Source organism: Salmo salar, chromosome 20 (assembly GCF_965601325.2).
Source record: "Salmo salar chromosome 20, fSalSal1, whole genome shotgun sequence".
NCBI lineage: Eukaryota > Metazoa > Chordata > Actinopteri > Salmoniformes > Salmonidae > Salmo > Salmo salar.
In genome coordinates, this window is record NC_138310.1 from 19,856,823 (window position 1) to 19,871,236 (window position 14,414).

At 41.9% G+C, this 14,414-nt stretch overlaps 1 protein-coding gene across 1 annotated transcript in view; it reads right to left on the reverse strand.

Moving 5' to 3' along the window:
• The window catches only part of rnf10 (ring finger protein 10), a 28,674-nt gene extending 15,027 nt beyond the window's left edge, over positions 1 to 13,647 (reverse strand). Inside the window, exons 1-6 of the mRNA XM_014160367.3 lie at positions 13,106 to 13,647; positions 2,828 to 3,012; positions 2,337 to 2,542; positions 2,145 to 2,235; positions 1,872 to 2,056; positions 1,633 to 1,769 (exon numbers count right to left, since the gene is read on the reverse strand). Coding sequence (XP_014015842.3) covers positions 1,633 to 1,769; positions 1,872 to 2,056; positions 2,145 to 2,235; positions 2,337 to 2,542; positions 2,828 to 3,012; positions 13,106 to 13,271 — 970 coding nt within the window. The 5' untranslated portion in view covers positions 13,272 to 13,647. The remainder of the gene's footprint in view (positions 1 to 1,632; positions 1,770 to 1,871; positions 2,057 to 2,144; positions 2,236 to 2,336; positions 2,543 to 2,827; positions 3,013 to 13,105) is intronic.
• Between the last annotated feature and the right edge of the window lie 767 nt (positions 13,648 to 14,414).

Consider the following 14,414-nt stretch of genomic DNA (forward strand, 5'->3'; position numbering starts at 1 on the left):
GTGAGTTGGTGCTAACACTCGACCCAAGGTACCAAATACAAATACCTTTTATTTGTTGAGTATAATTCAAAATGTAATAAGAAATAGGCCTTTACATGTGGTCATTTTAGTCTCACCAGATCTATTGTGTTATATTCTCCTACATTAATTTCACATCTCCACAAACTTCAAGGTGTTTCCTTTCAAATAGTATCAAGAATATGCAACAGTGTGTGTGCAAAGTCATTGACTATAGCTCAGTATTCAACACCATAGTACCCTCCAAGCTCATCATTAAGCTTGGGGCCCTGGGTCTGAACCCCGCCCTGTGCAACTGGGTCCTGGATTTTCTGACGGGCCGCCCCTCAGGTGGTGAAGTTAGGAAACAACACCTCCACTTCGCTGATCCTCAACACAGGGGCCCCACAAGGGTGCATGCTCAGCCCCCTCCTGCACTCCCTGTTCACCCATGATTGTGTGGCCACACACGCCTTCAACTTAATCATCAAGTTTGCAGACAACACAACAGTAGTAGCACCACACGCAACCGCAGGGCTCTCCAGAGGGTGGTGCTGTCTACCCAACGCGTCACCGGGGGCAAACCATCTGCCCTCCAGGACACCTACGGCACCCAATGTCACTGGAAGACCAAAAAGATCATCAAGGACAACAACCACCCAAGCCACTGTCTGTTCATCTCGCTCATCATCCAGAAGGTGAGGTCAGTACAGGTGCATCAAAGCTGGGACTGAGACTGAAAATCAGCTTCCATCTCAAGGCCATCAGACTGTTAAATAGCCATCACTAGTACCTTAGAGGCTGCTGCCCTATATACATAGACTTGAAATCACTGGCCACCTGAATAATGGAACACTAGGTCACTAATAAATGTACATATTTTACATTACTCATCTCATATGTATATACTATTCTACTCCACTGTATTTTAGTCTATGCCGCGCCGACATTTCTCGTCCAAATATTTATATATTCTTAATTCCATTCCTTTACTTTAGATTTGTGTGTATTGTTGAAATTGTTAGATACTACTGCACCGTTGGAGCTAGAAACAAGCATTTCGCTACACCCGCAATAACATCTGCTAAACGTGTATGTGACCAATCAAATTCGATTTGATCCTTGCCTCAGGTCCTGAGCTACAGCCAGTTAGATTTGGGTATGTCATTTAAGGCAGATATTGAGATGAAGGGTCCTAACCAGAAGAGGTTAATAGATGTTTTATTTGTTTTTATAAAGAGAAATGGCATGGCGGCCACAGTACAATTTAGAAGTAGCCCAAAAACCAGCAACCAATACATTTTCACCAGGACATCATTTTCAAGGTAGCCCAAGCTGCAGGAAAAACGCAGACATGGCAACCCTGGTGCATGTGCACATGAAATAAAGGGTTACAAATACACAAATCAAAATGTATTAGTTTTTCAAAAGTGGTCCCCTGGTGTGATTTAATCACTGTTGTGGACTTAAAACATTAAAACGTGTGATTTTCAGAGTAAAAACCTGGAAAATCAGTCATTCTCCTTGCCTTTTTTTTTTTTTCTGCGGTATCGTGATACTAAACCTGGTATAGAAGTCAAACTTCTGGTATCGTGACAACACAAACATATGGTAATCATCCTCATCATCTCTCACCTCCAAAGAGTATAGGCTCCTCCACCTTCACCCACTGAGAGCTGGGCATGGCCACCAGAGCCCCCTTCTCCCTCCGCATTAAGCACATGGTGATGAGGTCACCGACTGCATACTGCCTGGTTTCCATCGCAACCACACTGCAGTGAGACATGAGGGGATAGAGTGTTATTCACCATTTTCAACCATTATATTTTCGTGATACAGTATGTTCTAATAGGGCTACTTAACATCTCTCTAACCTTTTGAGGTCATCAGAGTGCACAGACTCATAGCAGATGGGGCACTTGGACCAGCTCTTGTCACTGAGAGACAGGTAGTGCAGCATGCATGGCCAGCAGAAGATATGGCCACAGCGGGTGATATGGGCCGCTACCGGGGGGTAGAGGCAGATGGGGCAGGAGGGCACCTCATGACTGTAGATGCGCTGGAAGGGGGAAATAATAGATGTGTTAAAAGTCCAGTTAGGAGGTGGAGATTTCAAGCGAACGAGAGGGCTGTTGTACGGAACCTACCACTTGCTGCACACAATCCCAGTTCACCAGAGTGTCTGGGTCAGTGAAGTGAGCCTTGTAGTCCTGGTCATCGGTCACCACAAACTGGCAGCTAAGGCAAAAGGAGACCAAAAAGTTAATAAACACCAATCTAACAATTTAACAAACCTTCTGTCATACTGCACAAGAAAGATTTGAATTGAGTGCGCTCACTTGGCCTGCAGGAAAAGCTCCTTGTTGAAGGGCTTATGCTTGTGGCCCCACTTGTTGCGGCGGCCCCAGCACGAGTGTCCTTCTCCTCCTAGACCACCATGGCCCACACGAGGCTCAAAGGTGAAGTTGAGCAAGTGGTTTAGACTGATCTTTTTAGGTCCAGCAAACTGAGCCGGGCTGAATTCAGCCTGGCGGCACTCTGCTACCTGGGGGAAGGGAGAAAATAATTACAACCCGACTTTCCTGGTTCACAGGTAGGAATAATAATATTTCTATGGGTTGATGCTGCCTTGTTTCTACCGATCAGTGACTCAAATCATTCTAGCATATAAATAATTTGTCACTATAATAAGTGCTATTTAAGAGATAACAAGATCCCAAAGTGGGAATATACAAGTATAGGGTCGAACAAAGCTCTCTTAAATAGGCATATGTAGGTTATTCCATAGCCAACAACAGATTCATGTTTTTGTTATCTTGTGAATGCTCACCTCTTCACATCTTCCTCCACCTGTAACGCCATACTGCCGGGATCCACCTCTCTGGGGGGGTCTCTTGTCAAAATTCTTGCTTTTCTGTGAATTGGTGCGACGAGGGCCAGGGAAACTGTCACTCTTGGGAACGGAGGGCTCTCGCTTGCGGCTGTAGCGCTTAGAACCTCCATTATTCTTACCATCTGGGGAGAATAACAGGGGAAAATAAGGGGATTTATCATTCCAGCAGGATCATCAGCAATTCTATTTGCATTATCATTGCTTTTCTCATGCTCACTGTTGCCATGAGGCACTGTGATGTAAAGTAGAAATGAACTTGTACCAGCTTGTAGCCTAAATCAACCAAAGGAAGGGTGAAGATTATGCAGATCTTGCTGATAGTATTAAAGTTGTACCAAACACCTCTCTGAAAGACACCAACGCAGAAAGGCATATTGGTAAAAGGGCAAACATATCCTGCCGGTCATCTCATTTAAAAAAAAAAGCTCATCTTTAGAACCCACATGACTAGTTCAGGGTGGGCCGTGTCATGTGCACTTATCAGCACAAGCCAGAGTCAAGTCATACTTGCACACAAGTGATAGCTCACTCTAAAATGACCTGTTATATGTGTAGATCCTGTTACATGCCTCAATCCCAAATGAATGGCAAAGATAGTCTACAACAGTGGTCAGCAACCGGTCGACCCTTACCTAAACCATTTTATATTTCAACTTCAAATGAGGTAGAGATGTCCCAAACACCACAGATAGCGGAGGGAGGGAGAGCTTTGCTGCTATAACAGCCTCCACTCTTCTGGGAAGGCTTTCCACTAGATGATGGAACATTGCTCCAGGGACTTACTTCCATTCAGCCACAAGAGCATTAGTGAGGTTGGGTACGGATGTTGGGAGATTATGCCTGGTTCCAATTCATACCAAAGATGTTTGATAAGGTTGAGGTCAGGGCTCTGTGCAGGCCAGTCAAGTTCTTTCACACCTATCTCAACAAACCATTTCTGTAACACCTCGCTTTGTGCACGGGGGCATTGTCATGCTGAAACACGAACGGGCCTTCGCCAAACTGTTGCCACAAAGTTGGAAGCACAGAATCGTCTAGAATGTCATTGTATGCTGTAGCGTTAAGCTTTCCCTTCACTGGAACCAAGGGTCCTAGCTCAAACCATGAAAAACAGCCCCACACCATTAATCCTCCTCCACCAAACTTTACAGTTGGCACTATGCATCGGGGCAGGTAACGTTCTTCTGGCATCTGCCAAACCCAGATACATCTGTTGGACTGCCAGATTGTGAAGTGTGATTCATTACTCCAGAGAACGCACTTCCACTGCTCCAGAGAGTCTAATGGCGGCGAGCTTTACATCACTTCAGCCGACGCATGGCCTTATGCGCGGTGATCTTAGGCTTGTGCTCAACCGTGGAAACCCATTTCATGAAGCTCCCGAAGAACAGTTCTTGTGCTGACGTTGCTTCTAGAGGCAATTTGGAACTTGCATGTGAGTGTGGTGTGGCCTACCACTTCACGCCTGAGCCTACTACTTCACAATAACAGCACTTGCAGTTGACCGGGGCAGCTCTAGCAGGGCAGAGATTTGACAAATGGACTTGTTGGAAAGGTGGCATCCTATGATGGTGCCACACTGAAAGTCACTGAACTCTTTAGTAAGAGCATTCTACTGCCAATGTTTGTCTATGGAGATTGCATGGCGGTGCGTTTGATTTTATACACCTGTCAGCAACCGATGTCTCTGAAATAGCCAAATCCACTAATTTGAAGCGGTGTCCACATACTTTTGTACATAGTGTATAATATGGCCTGATAAGAATAATATTGGCAAGTCAAGCATAGCCAATATGCTGTGATACTGTATTAAGCCTAATGCACAAACCTCATTCCTATAGAACTGTTTTTATTATGTTTATGTTGCATAGGCTTGTTTTTTTCAAGTCATGTTCCAAAAAAATTATATCAGAGCGGTAGACCTCGGCTTGCTTTTTGACTGCGAAAGTGATCTTGACTCAAAGGCCTGGTGATCACTGATCTACAATGAGGAAATGAGATGTCATCCGCTGTCGTAAGGCCTATAACTAGCTAACTTAACTCCACCAGCCTCTATGGACGACTGTACAAAACTACAAAATTACTATTCTGTATATGCATGAAACTGACACAGAATAATTATCTCCTCAACGGAGGGTCACATATTGCAGTTTGGAAACAGCCCACCGTAGCCTGTTTGGACAATAGTTTACCCGTGGTTAGATATCAGTAACATATTGAAAAGGCATATATACATGAAATTCAATGCAATGTGCAGAAATCATTATGCACCAGTCTCTTGGTGAATATGTCAATGCTCTGTCAAAAGGCACGACTTACATCACCTCCAATATCACGTAAACAAACCAGCCCTACCACTAGGCCCTGCAACGTAGCGTGGATCAGAGTATGTGAGCGGAGCGTGCCCAATGTGACTGCAGCGTGGCGTGAGAATCCCAAAGGCTAGAGCATCGGCCTTCCCGCCCGCTTCAATTTCGCTCCAGTAGTGCTCACTTCGAGCTCAGGGCATGCCCACCCCAGCATGCATTTGTAGTATACAGTGCCTTGCGAAAGTATTCGGCCCCCTTGAACTTTGACCTTTTGCCACATTTCAGGCTTCAAACATAAAGATATAAAACTGTATTTTTTTGTGAAGAATCAACAAGTGGGGCACAATTATGAAGTGGAACGAAATTTATTGGATATTTCAAACTTTTTTAACAAATAAAAAACTGAAAAATTGGCCGTGCAAAATTATTCAGCCCCTTTACTTTCAGTGCAGCAAACTCTCTCCAGAAGTTCAGTGAGGATCTCTGAATGATCCAATGTTGACCTAAATGACTAATGATGATAAATAGAATCCACCTGTGTGTAATCAAGTCTCCGTATAAATGCACCTGCTCTGTGATAGTCTCAGAGGTCCGTTTAAAGCGCAGAGAGCATCATGAAGAACAAGGAACACACCAGGCAGGTCCGAGATACTGTTGTGGAGAAGTTTAAAGCCGGATTTGGATACAAAAAGATTTCCCAAGCTTTAAACATCCCAAGGAGCACTGTGCAAGCGATAATATTGAAATGGAAGGAGTATCAGACCACTGCAAATCTACGAAGACCCGGCCGTCCCTCTAAACTTTCAGCTCATACAAGGAGAAGACTGATCAGAGATGCAGCCAAGAGGCCCATGATCACTCTGGATGAACTGCAGAGATCTACAGCTGAGGTGGGAGACTCTGTCCATAGGACAACAATCAGTTGTATACTGCACAAATCTGGCCTTTATGGAAGAGTGGCAAGAAGAAAGCCATTTCTTAAAGATATCCATAAAAAGTGTTGTTTAAAGTTTGCCACTAGCCACCTGGGAGACACACCAAACATGTGGAAGAAGGTGCTCTGGTCAGATGAAACCAAAATCGAACTTTTTGGCAACAATGCAAAACGTTATGTTTGGCGTAAAAGCAACAGAGCTCATCACCCTGAACACATCATCCCCACTGTCAAACATGGTGGTGGCAGCATCATGGTTTGGGCCTGCTTTTCTTCGGCAGGGGCAGGGAAGATGGTTAAAATTGATGGGAAGATGGATGGAGCCAAATACAGGACCATTCTGGAAGAAAACCTGATGGAGTCTGCAAAAGACCTGAGACTGGGACGGAGATTTGTCTTCCAACAAGACAATGATCCAAAACATAAAGCAAAATCTACAATGAAATGGTTCACAAATAAACATATCCAGGTGTTAGAATGGCCAAGTCAAAGTCCAGACCTGAATCCAATCGAGAATCTGTGGAAAGAACTGAAAACTGCTGTTCACAAACGCTCTCCATCCAACCTCACTGAGCTCGAGCTGTTTTGCAAGGAGGAATGGGCAAAAATTTCAGTCTCTCGATGTGCAAAACTGATAGAGACATACCCCAAGCGACTTACAGCTGTAATCGCAGCAAAAGGTGGCGCTACAAAGTATTAACTTAAGGGGGCTGAATAATTTTGCACGCCCAATTTTTCCGTTTTTTATTTGTTAAAAAAGTTTGAAATATCCAATAAATTTCGTTCCACTTCATGATTGTGTCCCACTTGTTGTTGATTCTTAACAAAAAATTACAGTTTTATATCTTTGTTTGAAGCCTGAAATGTGGCAAAAGGTCGAAAAGTTAAAGGGGGCCGAATACTTTCGCAAGGCACTGTACTTGTGTGCTGCTATAGCCCCTTGCTTCAGCTACTGTCATGGAGTTCCCTAAATAGTTTCATAAAGATACTGATAAAATCAAGGTGACTTATAAAGATCAGGACCAAGAGAAAAGGTGCAGTGATGTAGTGTCCACAACTAAAGAATCATTGTGGAATCTGAAAATACACTTAACTGAAGTATGATGTGCACGTAGTAATAAGTACACCATGCTAAAAGAAAGGAACGAGGTGGGTAGATAAATACTTTGCTAGAATGGCACACTTATAAACTACAAATCAGATCTCTTAAACATTTTGTTCTATTATCTATACAATAGGCCATAACTGATTTTGGCCCAATAAGCCTGGCATATTTTATTGGGTTATTTGGCCTAAAAAATTTTTTTAGGCCTACCTATGGAATAATAAAACAACTCTGCATCTCTGCCCAGCCTGGCAAGATTGCCCAAACGGATGTTTAGCATCCCCAGTGGTTCTGCAAGTGTGGAGAGAATATTCTCCGCTGCTGACCTGCTCTCCAGGCACCATCGCATGAGCCTGAAGTCACACACTGGCCAAACTCATGTTTCTGAAAATGAATTTACAAAAGGAAAGTCATTTTTTATTTAATTTCTATTTAAATTCTAAGTAAGTCACAGCGTATATGAGCAATTTATAGAATGTAATGATTTAATACTATGAAATGTGCTTTATGTCCATACCAGCCTATTGTGTTGTACTTGCAACTGCTTCAATGCATTTCTTTGTAGGCTATAGCTTTGAAATAGTCTAAATTTATTTTCATTCCTTGTTAGGCTCACTGTCTGGCTCCTGACCTATTTAGTGTTGATGCTGTTTAATATGACATGTAGTCTATTGAAATTATGGTCACTTCTTACATTCACCTTTTCATGTTTTCAAATACTTTTCATTCAAATCCATATGGTTTGGTTTCAATACTTAAAAACCAAATTGGTAGGTCCAGGTAGTCACAAAAAAAGATGGGTGTTGGTTAAATTGTGATCTTAATGAATGGAGAAAATTCAGAGCAGGAGTTTTTTCCCTGTGAGCGTGGAGTGTTTAGGAATGACATGGACGTACATGGAGCACAAGCACGAGAGGGATTTCCAACCGCTCAACTCTGCTCACATGCTCTGGCTTGGATGACCAGTGTGTCGTGAATAACAATGGTGAAATTGGCAGTTCACCTTCAAAATACAAGTCCCCCACTGAACTGATGCAAACGTATAAAAAGTGTAATCATGCAACAACTGTGCTAGACGCTAAACAAAGTTGAAATGTTGATGTATAAATTCAACAAAAGACAATATTTAATTTGACCAAAAAAATTAAGTAATCTGTTAGAACTGCACTGTGAATGTATTATACTTCAGAATTGCACTGGGGACAGAGTACCAGTCAAATGTTCGGACACCTACTCATTCAAGGGGTTTTCTTTATTTTTACTATATTTTACATAGTTTTGATGTCTTCACTATTATTCTACTATGAAATAACCCATATGGAATCAGGTAGTAACCAAAAAAAAGTGTTAAACAAATCAAAATATATTTTAGATTCTTCAAATTAGCCACCCTTTGCCTTGACGACCGCTTTACACACTCCTGGCATTCTCTCAACCAGCTTCATGAAGTAGTCAACTGGAATGCATTTGAATTAACAGCTGTGGCTTGTTAAAAGTTAATTTGTGGAATTTCTTTCCATCTTAATGGGTTTGAGCAAATCAGTTATGTTGTGACAAGGTAGGGGGTTATACAGAAGATGGTCCTTTAACAAATAGGGCGAAGTCCATATTATGTCATGAAAAGCTCAAATAAGCAAAGAGAAATGACAGTCCATCATTACTTTAAGACATGAAGGTCAGTCAATACGGAAAATTTCAAGAACTTTGAAAGTTTCTTCAAGTGCAGTCACAAAAACCATCAAGCGCTATGATGAAATCCCATCTGGTTTGCGCTTAGTAGGACTCTCATTTATTTTTCAACAGGACAATGACACAAAATACACATCAAGGCTGTGTAAGGGCTTTTTGACCAAGAAGCAGAGTGATGAAGTGCTGCCTGGCCTCCACAATCACCCGACCTCAACCCAATTGAGATGGGTTGGGATGAGTTGGACCGCAGAGTGAAGGAAAAGCAGCCAACAAGTGCTCAGCATATGTGGGAACTCCTTCAAGACTGTCTGAAAAGCATTTCAGGTGAAGCTGGTTGAGAGAATGCCAAGAGTGTGCAAAGGTGTCATCAAGGCAAAGGGTGGCTACTTTGAAGATTCTCAAATACACTTTCTTGGTTACTACATGATTCCATGTGTTATTTCATAGTTTATGTTTTCACTATTATTCTACAATGTAGAAAATAGTAAAAATAAAAACCCTTGAAATGGGTAGGTGTCCAAACTTTTGACTGGTACTGTATATTGCAATGTATTGCCTTACCCCATTTCATGGACTCGACCCCTAGTTATCAGCCTACTCAGTAACCACGTTTACAGCCACAGTTATGCGAGTAAAGTCATAACGTATACATTTTCTTTTAATAAAAATCATGACAGCTGTGATGGAAACAGTTTCGGTACAATTTTATAAATGCTGACAGAAGGCGAGAAATGTCACTGGAAACATTTATGGGCAAATATTGATTTAATAACCATCATATCTAAGTAAATTTGGACTCACACGATGATAATGTGTTACTCTTACTACAACTCAGGGATACCATGCAGTTCATTAAGCTACAGATTAAATAAGTTCTGAACAACTTCACAGGGTGGTGAACGTGCACGGTGATCCTGATGCTCCTTTCCAATAAATATTGAGGGTCTTATTCTGGTGACATGATGATCGATGCTTGACTCACTCTTACCCAGGGCTGTGACGGTCATGACATTTTGTCAACCGGTTATTGCCATGCAAAAGACTGCCGGTCTCATGGTAATTTCCCGTTAATTAACAAACACATTTAACATCTCCAGGTCGCCACGCCTTTGGAACAGCTACATAAAAGTAGATGTCTAATAAATCCATTTCATATACACCATCACAATAAATCCATTATTTTAGGCAGGTCTAAAGAAACATATGATATGATGAAAAATGGATTTCAGAATATTGTATGTTATCTGGCTATGCACCACAGAGAAGGACCCCAATGAGAGGAACGACAATTCACTCTGAACTAGTATTCACATTTATGTTACTTCGATTGTCATTTTTACTTTCAAAGGGAAAATAAAAAAAATTATGAATGTTGGGTTCTTACATTTCCCACAATCCCACCCTGTACAAAACAACATGCAGATGTCTCATCCGGGTCTCTGTCGTTCCTATTGTGTTTATTGGACAATTTTGCATTGTACAGCCTTACCCCATTTCATGGACCCAATATCCATAGGTAAGGCTGTACATTGCAATATAAATGTCCAATACAGAAAATAGACTGACTGGGAAGGTGATTTTCCACAGGGTTGTTCCACCTCAAAAAGCACTTTAAGAGGGTTGACACCAACGATCTCAGATTGTTCTGGAATCGTTCACCCAAAATGACATTGGTTTCCTTACCTTGACAAAAGACTGCTTACAGGGTATGACCGTAACCCATGCTTTGGTTTTGTTGCCCACTGTTTCAAATGCTAACTTCTTAGCATTTGTGGCACAAATCCAATGCAAGTCAATGGTATCTATATTAGCATTACAAAACTTTATGGTCAAATCATCAAGTATCTAAAAATTGTTACTTATAGATCAGGGATTGGCAAATTAGGGCCCGCTGCAATTACACCTTGCGTATTCTACTACTCTAACTTGCAACAGTAAATTGAAACTTCCCCCCCAGTCAGTCTCAATATACTTTGCAATTTAGAATACGCAAGGTGTAATTTCAATTTCATTGTGCATCAGCAGTTCTTCTCTTGTTATGTAACACGTTACCCAAACCGGCTGCGTGCATGCGCCATCGTGCATAAATGTATTTTGTCCCCCCACACCAAACGCGATCACAACACGCAGGTTAAAATATCAAATCAAACTCTGAACCAATTACATTAATTTGGGGACAGGTCGAAAAGCATTAAACATTTATGGCAATTTAGCTAGCAAGCTTGCACTTGCTAGCTAATTTGTCCTATTTAGCTAGCTTGCTGTTGCTAGCCAATTTGTCGTGGGATATAAACATTGAGTTGTTATTTTACCTGAAATGCACAAGGTCCTATACTCCGACAATTAATCCACACATAAAACAGCCAACCGATTCGTTTCTAGTCATCTCTCCACCTTCCAGGCTTTTTCTTCTTTGAACTTATATGGCGTTTGGCATTAAATGTTCATAGTATTACCACGACAACACAGTTCGTCTTTCAATCACACACGTGGGTATAACCAACGAGGAGATGGCACGTGGGTATCTGCTTCTATAAACCAATGAGGAGATGGGAGAGGCAGGACTTGCACTGCGATCTGCGTCACAAATAGAACTGACTTTAATTTTAGCCCTTGGTAACGGAGACGCTCGTTGACGTGCGCGAGCAGTATGGGTGCAACAATTGAATAATATTGATTTCTAAATGTATTTTGCAACACGAGCGGTGTAGTCAGGGTATAAGTCACTGACAGTCACTCAATTTGCCAATGTCTGCAAACATTTGAGATTGTTTAGTTTAGATAGCTGGCCGCTAGACAAACTTGTAGTTGGCCTAATCATTGTTGAATTACAGATCAGGGGTCCACCATTGAATTCGTTAGTCACCTGAAGCAAATATCACATGAAAAACTGCATATATTTCTCTACACCCTATGGCAAAATGTGTAGAACTGCAGGAAATTGGCTGTAAAACCGCACATTTTCCTCTCTGCCCCATGGCAAAATGAGTAGAATTACATTAAATTAGTTATAAAATTGCAGAATATTCTCCCGTCCCATTTCAAAATGTGTAGAATTACAGCAAATCTGCTTTAAAAACCGCAACATTTTCTCTACTTCCCATGGCAAAATGTAGAAGTGCACGTTCTTTTTTAAATATATAAATCAATAAAGTCACTCCCCGCTGTCAAGAGGGGGTAGATAAAATGTTTTGCTCGCACGGTGGGGACGGGGGAGCCTCATGATGATTTCAGATGTGTCCCCCACCCCAATCAAAGTTGCCCATCCCCTTTATAGATCATTTGGATATAAAGCACAGAAGTGCTAATATAGGTACCACTGATTTGTGCCACAAATGCAAAAATGTTAGCATTTGAAACAGTGACAATGTTACCAAAACATGGGTTGCAGTCATACCTTGTCCATAGAGCATTTACATGGTAAGGAAACCAAAATGTTATTTGGTTAAACAAAACACCTAATAGAAGGAACAGCTCCTTCTAGTGGTCAGAAGCTGGTAATTGTAGGACGGGATATATACCTATAAACTGAAATGACTAATTTCACAGATGGGGGGGCGGGGGGGGGTGACATCAACAAATTGACTGAGAAGACATTATACAGGATAAAGAAACAATACTCCAAGCCACAGCTCCATACTACTTCAGACATACAAGAACTGATACTGTATACTTGTTGTTGGGTTGGGATTGGCGTGGTCCGTGGGTGGCTTTTGACCAGTTCTTTGGAGTCATCATGTCTTACTCATTGTTAGAAAAAAAGTTGGGTCCAAATCAGATGTTAGGCACTGGGCATATATTTATAAAATATTATATGAATCCTATAAACAAATTGTCACTGGATGCAATCAATTTGCTTAATTTCTCAGATATCAAATTACATTTCAACAAAATAATATTGCAAAGAATGCTAATTTTTCTGTTCTGAGATGGTGGGTGTAATGGCTTATGACATGGAACGACCCCACAACTAGTTACACAATATCTAAGAATCTAATATTTGTGTAAACTCTTTAGAATTGTAATCTGTGGGTGTCATTTAGTAGGCTGATTAGCCGTTACCTATGGACCTTGTGTCGCTCTACTCCTTGACACCCAAAGACTACAATTCTAAACCAACCAGAGGGAGATTGGCTTTTCTCATTTGAACTAAATCCTAGCCATTGACTAATGTTCACCTGTTTTCGGTTTAGATTCTCCCGGTGTTGGGCCTGTAGAACTCGAACGGGGCGGAACCTTGTTGCTGTTGGCATTGCTGTTTGGATTCTTCTCCATGGTTGTCTCCTTTCTGCGAGAGGTATTTAGGCCGAGCTCCGGGGAGAGAGCGTCCGAGCTCCCTAGCATTAAATGGGACAAAGGGAGAGGAGAGCGGATTGTAGCGAGTGCGGGTCAGGCAGCGAAGGCCCTGTTTAATTTCGGTCAAAATGGGAGACTCCATTACGGCGACATCTTGACAACAAAACAAACCAAGAAAAATAGAGACACAATTTAGGCGTCTCAGTAATGGAGGCGGTGTAGAAATTGAGAACGAAGCGAAGGCTCACACCGCGGGGCCAAGACCCAGGAAAGTTGAGCGTTTTCGCGTTCTGGGAAACACTTGGCCCTAAAAAGGCGTTGACCGTTCTCCAAAGAATGGAAAACGGACAATTGTGCAGTTATCCCCCCCAGAATATATGATCGTACGGACGAGCTAAAACTAATGGCGACAGGTCGCCAAACAGGAACCACAGAGACCCGGATGAGACATTTGCGCGTTGTTGTTTTGTACAGGGTGGGATTGTGGGAAATGTAGTAGAAACCCAACATCCGTATTGTTTTTGTTTTCCTTTTAAATGCCTGTCAGGTAACATAAATGTGAATACTAGTTCAGAGTGAATTGTCGTCCCCCTCGTTGTGGTCCTTTTCTAAATGTTTGAGGAAAAAGTGGCAGTATGGTTGGCTAGCTCTGGAAAACCCAAGGGGGGGGGGGGGTACATATTCCCAGCCCTTGAGTTCTCAATTGAATGTAGCGCATGGACTACAGCTGGATCAATGAACTATGATCCAGACCCTCTGTTTTAACGTTTAGAAACGTTAATAATCCTTGCTTGTGATATGGTTGATGGAAACCTTTGGCAGGGCCAGATCCAGGTGACAAAAACACAGCCCCCTGCCAAGGTACTGAACTTCCTCCCCAGTTATGCTGCATTGGAGAGCTTGAAGCAGAAATTGGAGGGGAGGAAGTGTAGTCACAGTTGGAGTCAGTGTTCTTGAAAATACAGCTGGGTGCAACTTTCCTAAAACATTAAGTATATATTGTAATTTATATATATATATATACACACACTTTACAAAAATATAAAACATGTTTCATGAGCTTAAAGAGCCCATAAATGTTCCATATGCACAGAAACATATTTCTCTCAAATTTGTTTAACATCCATGTTAGTGAGCATTTCTCCTGTGCCAAGATAATCCATCCACCTGACAGGTGTGGCAAATCAAGAA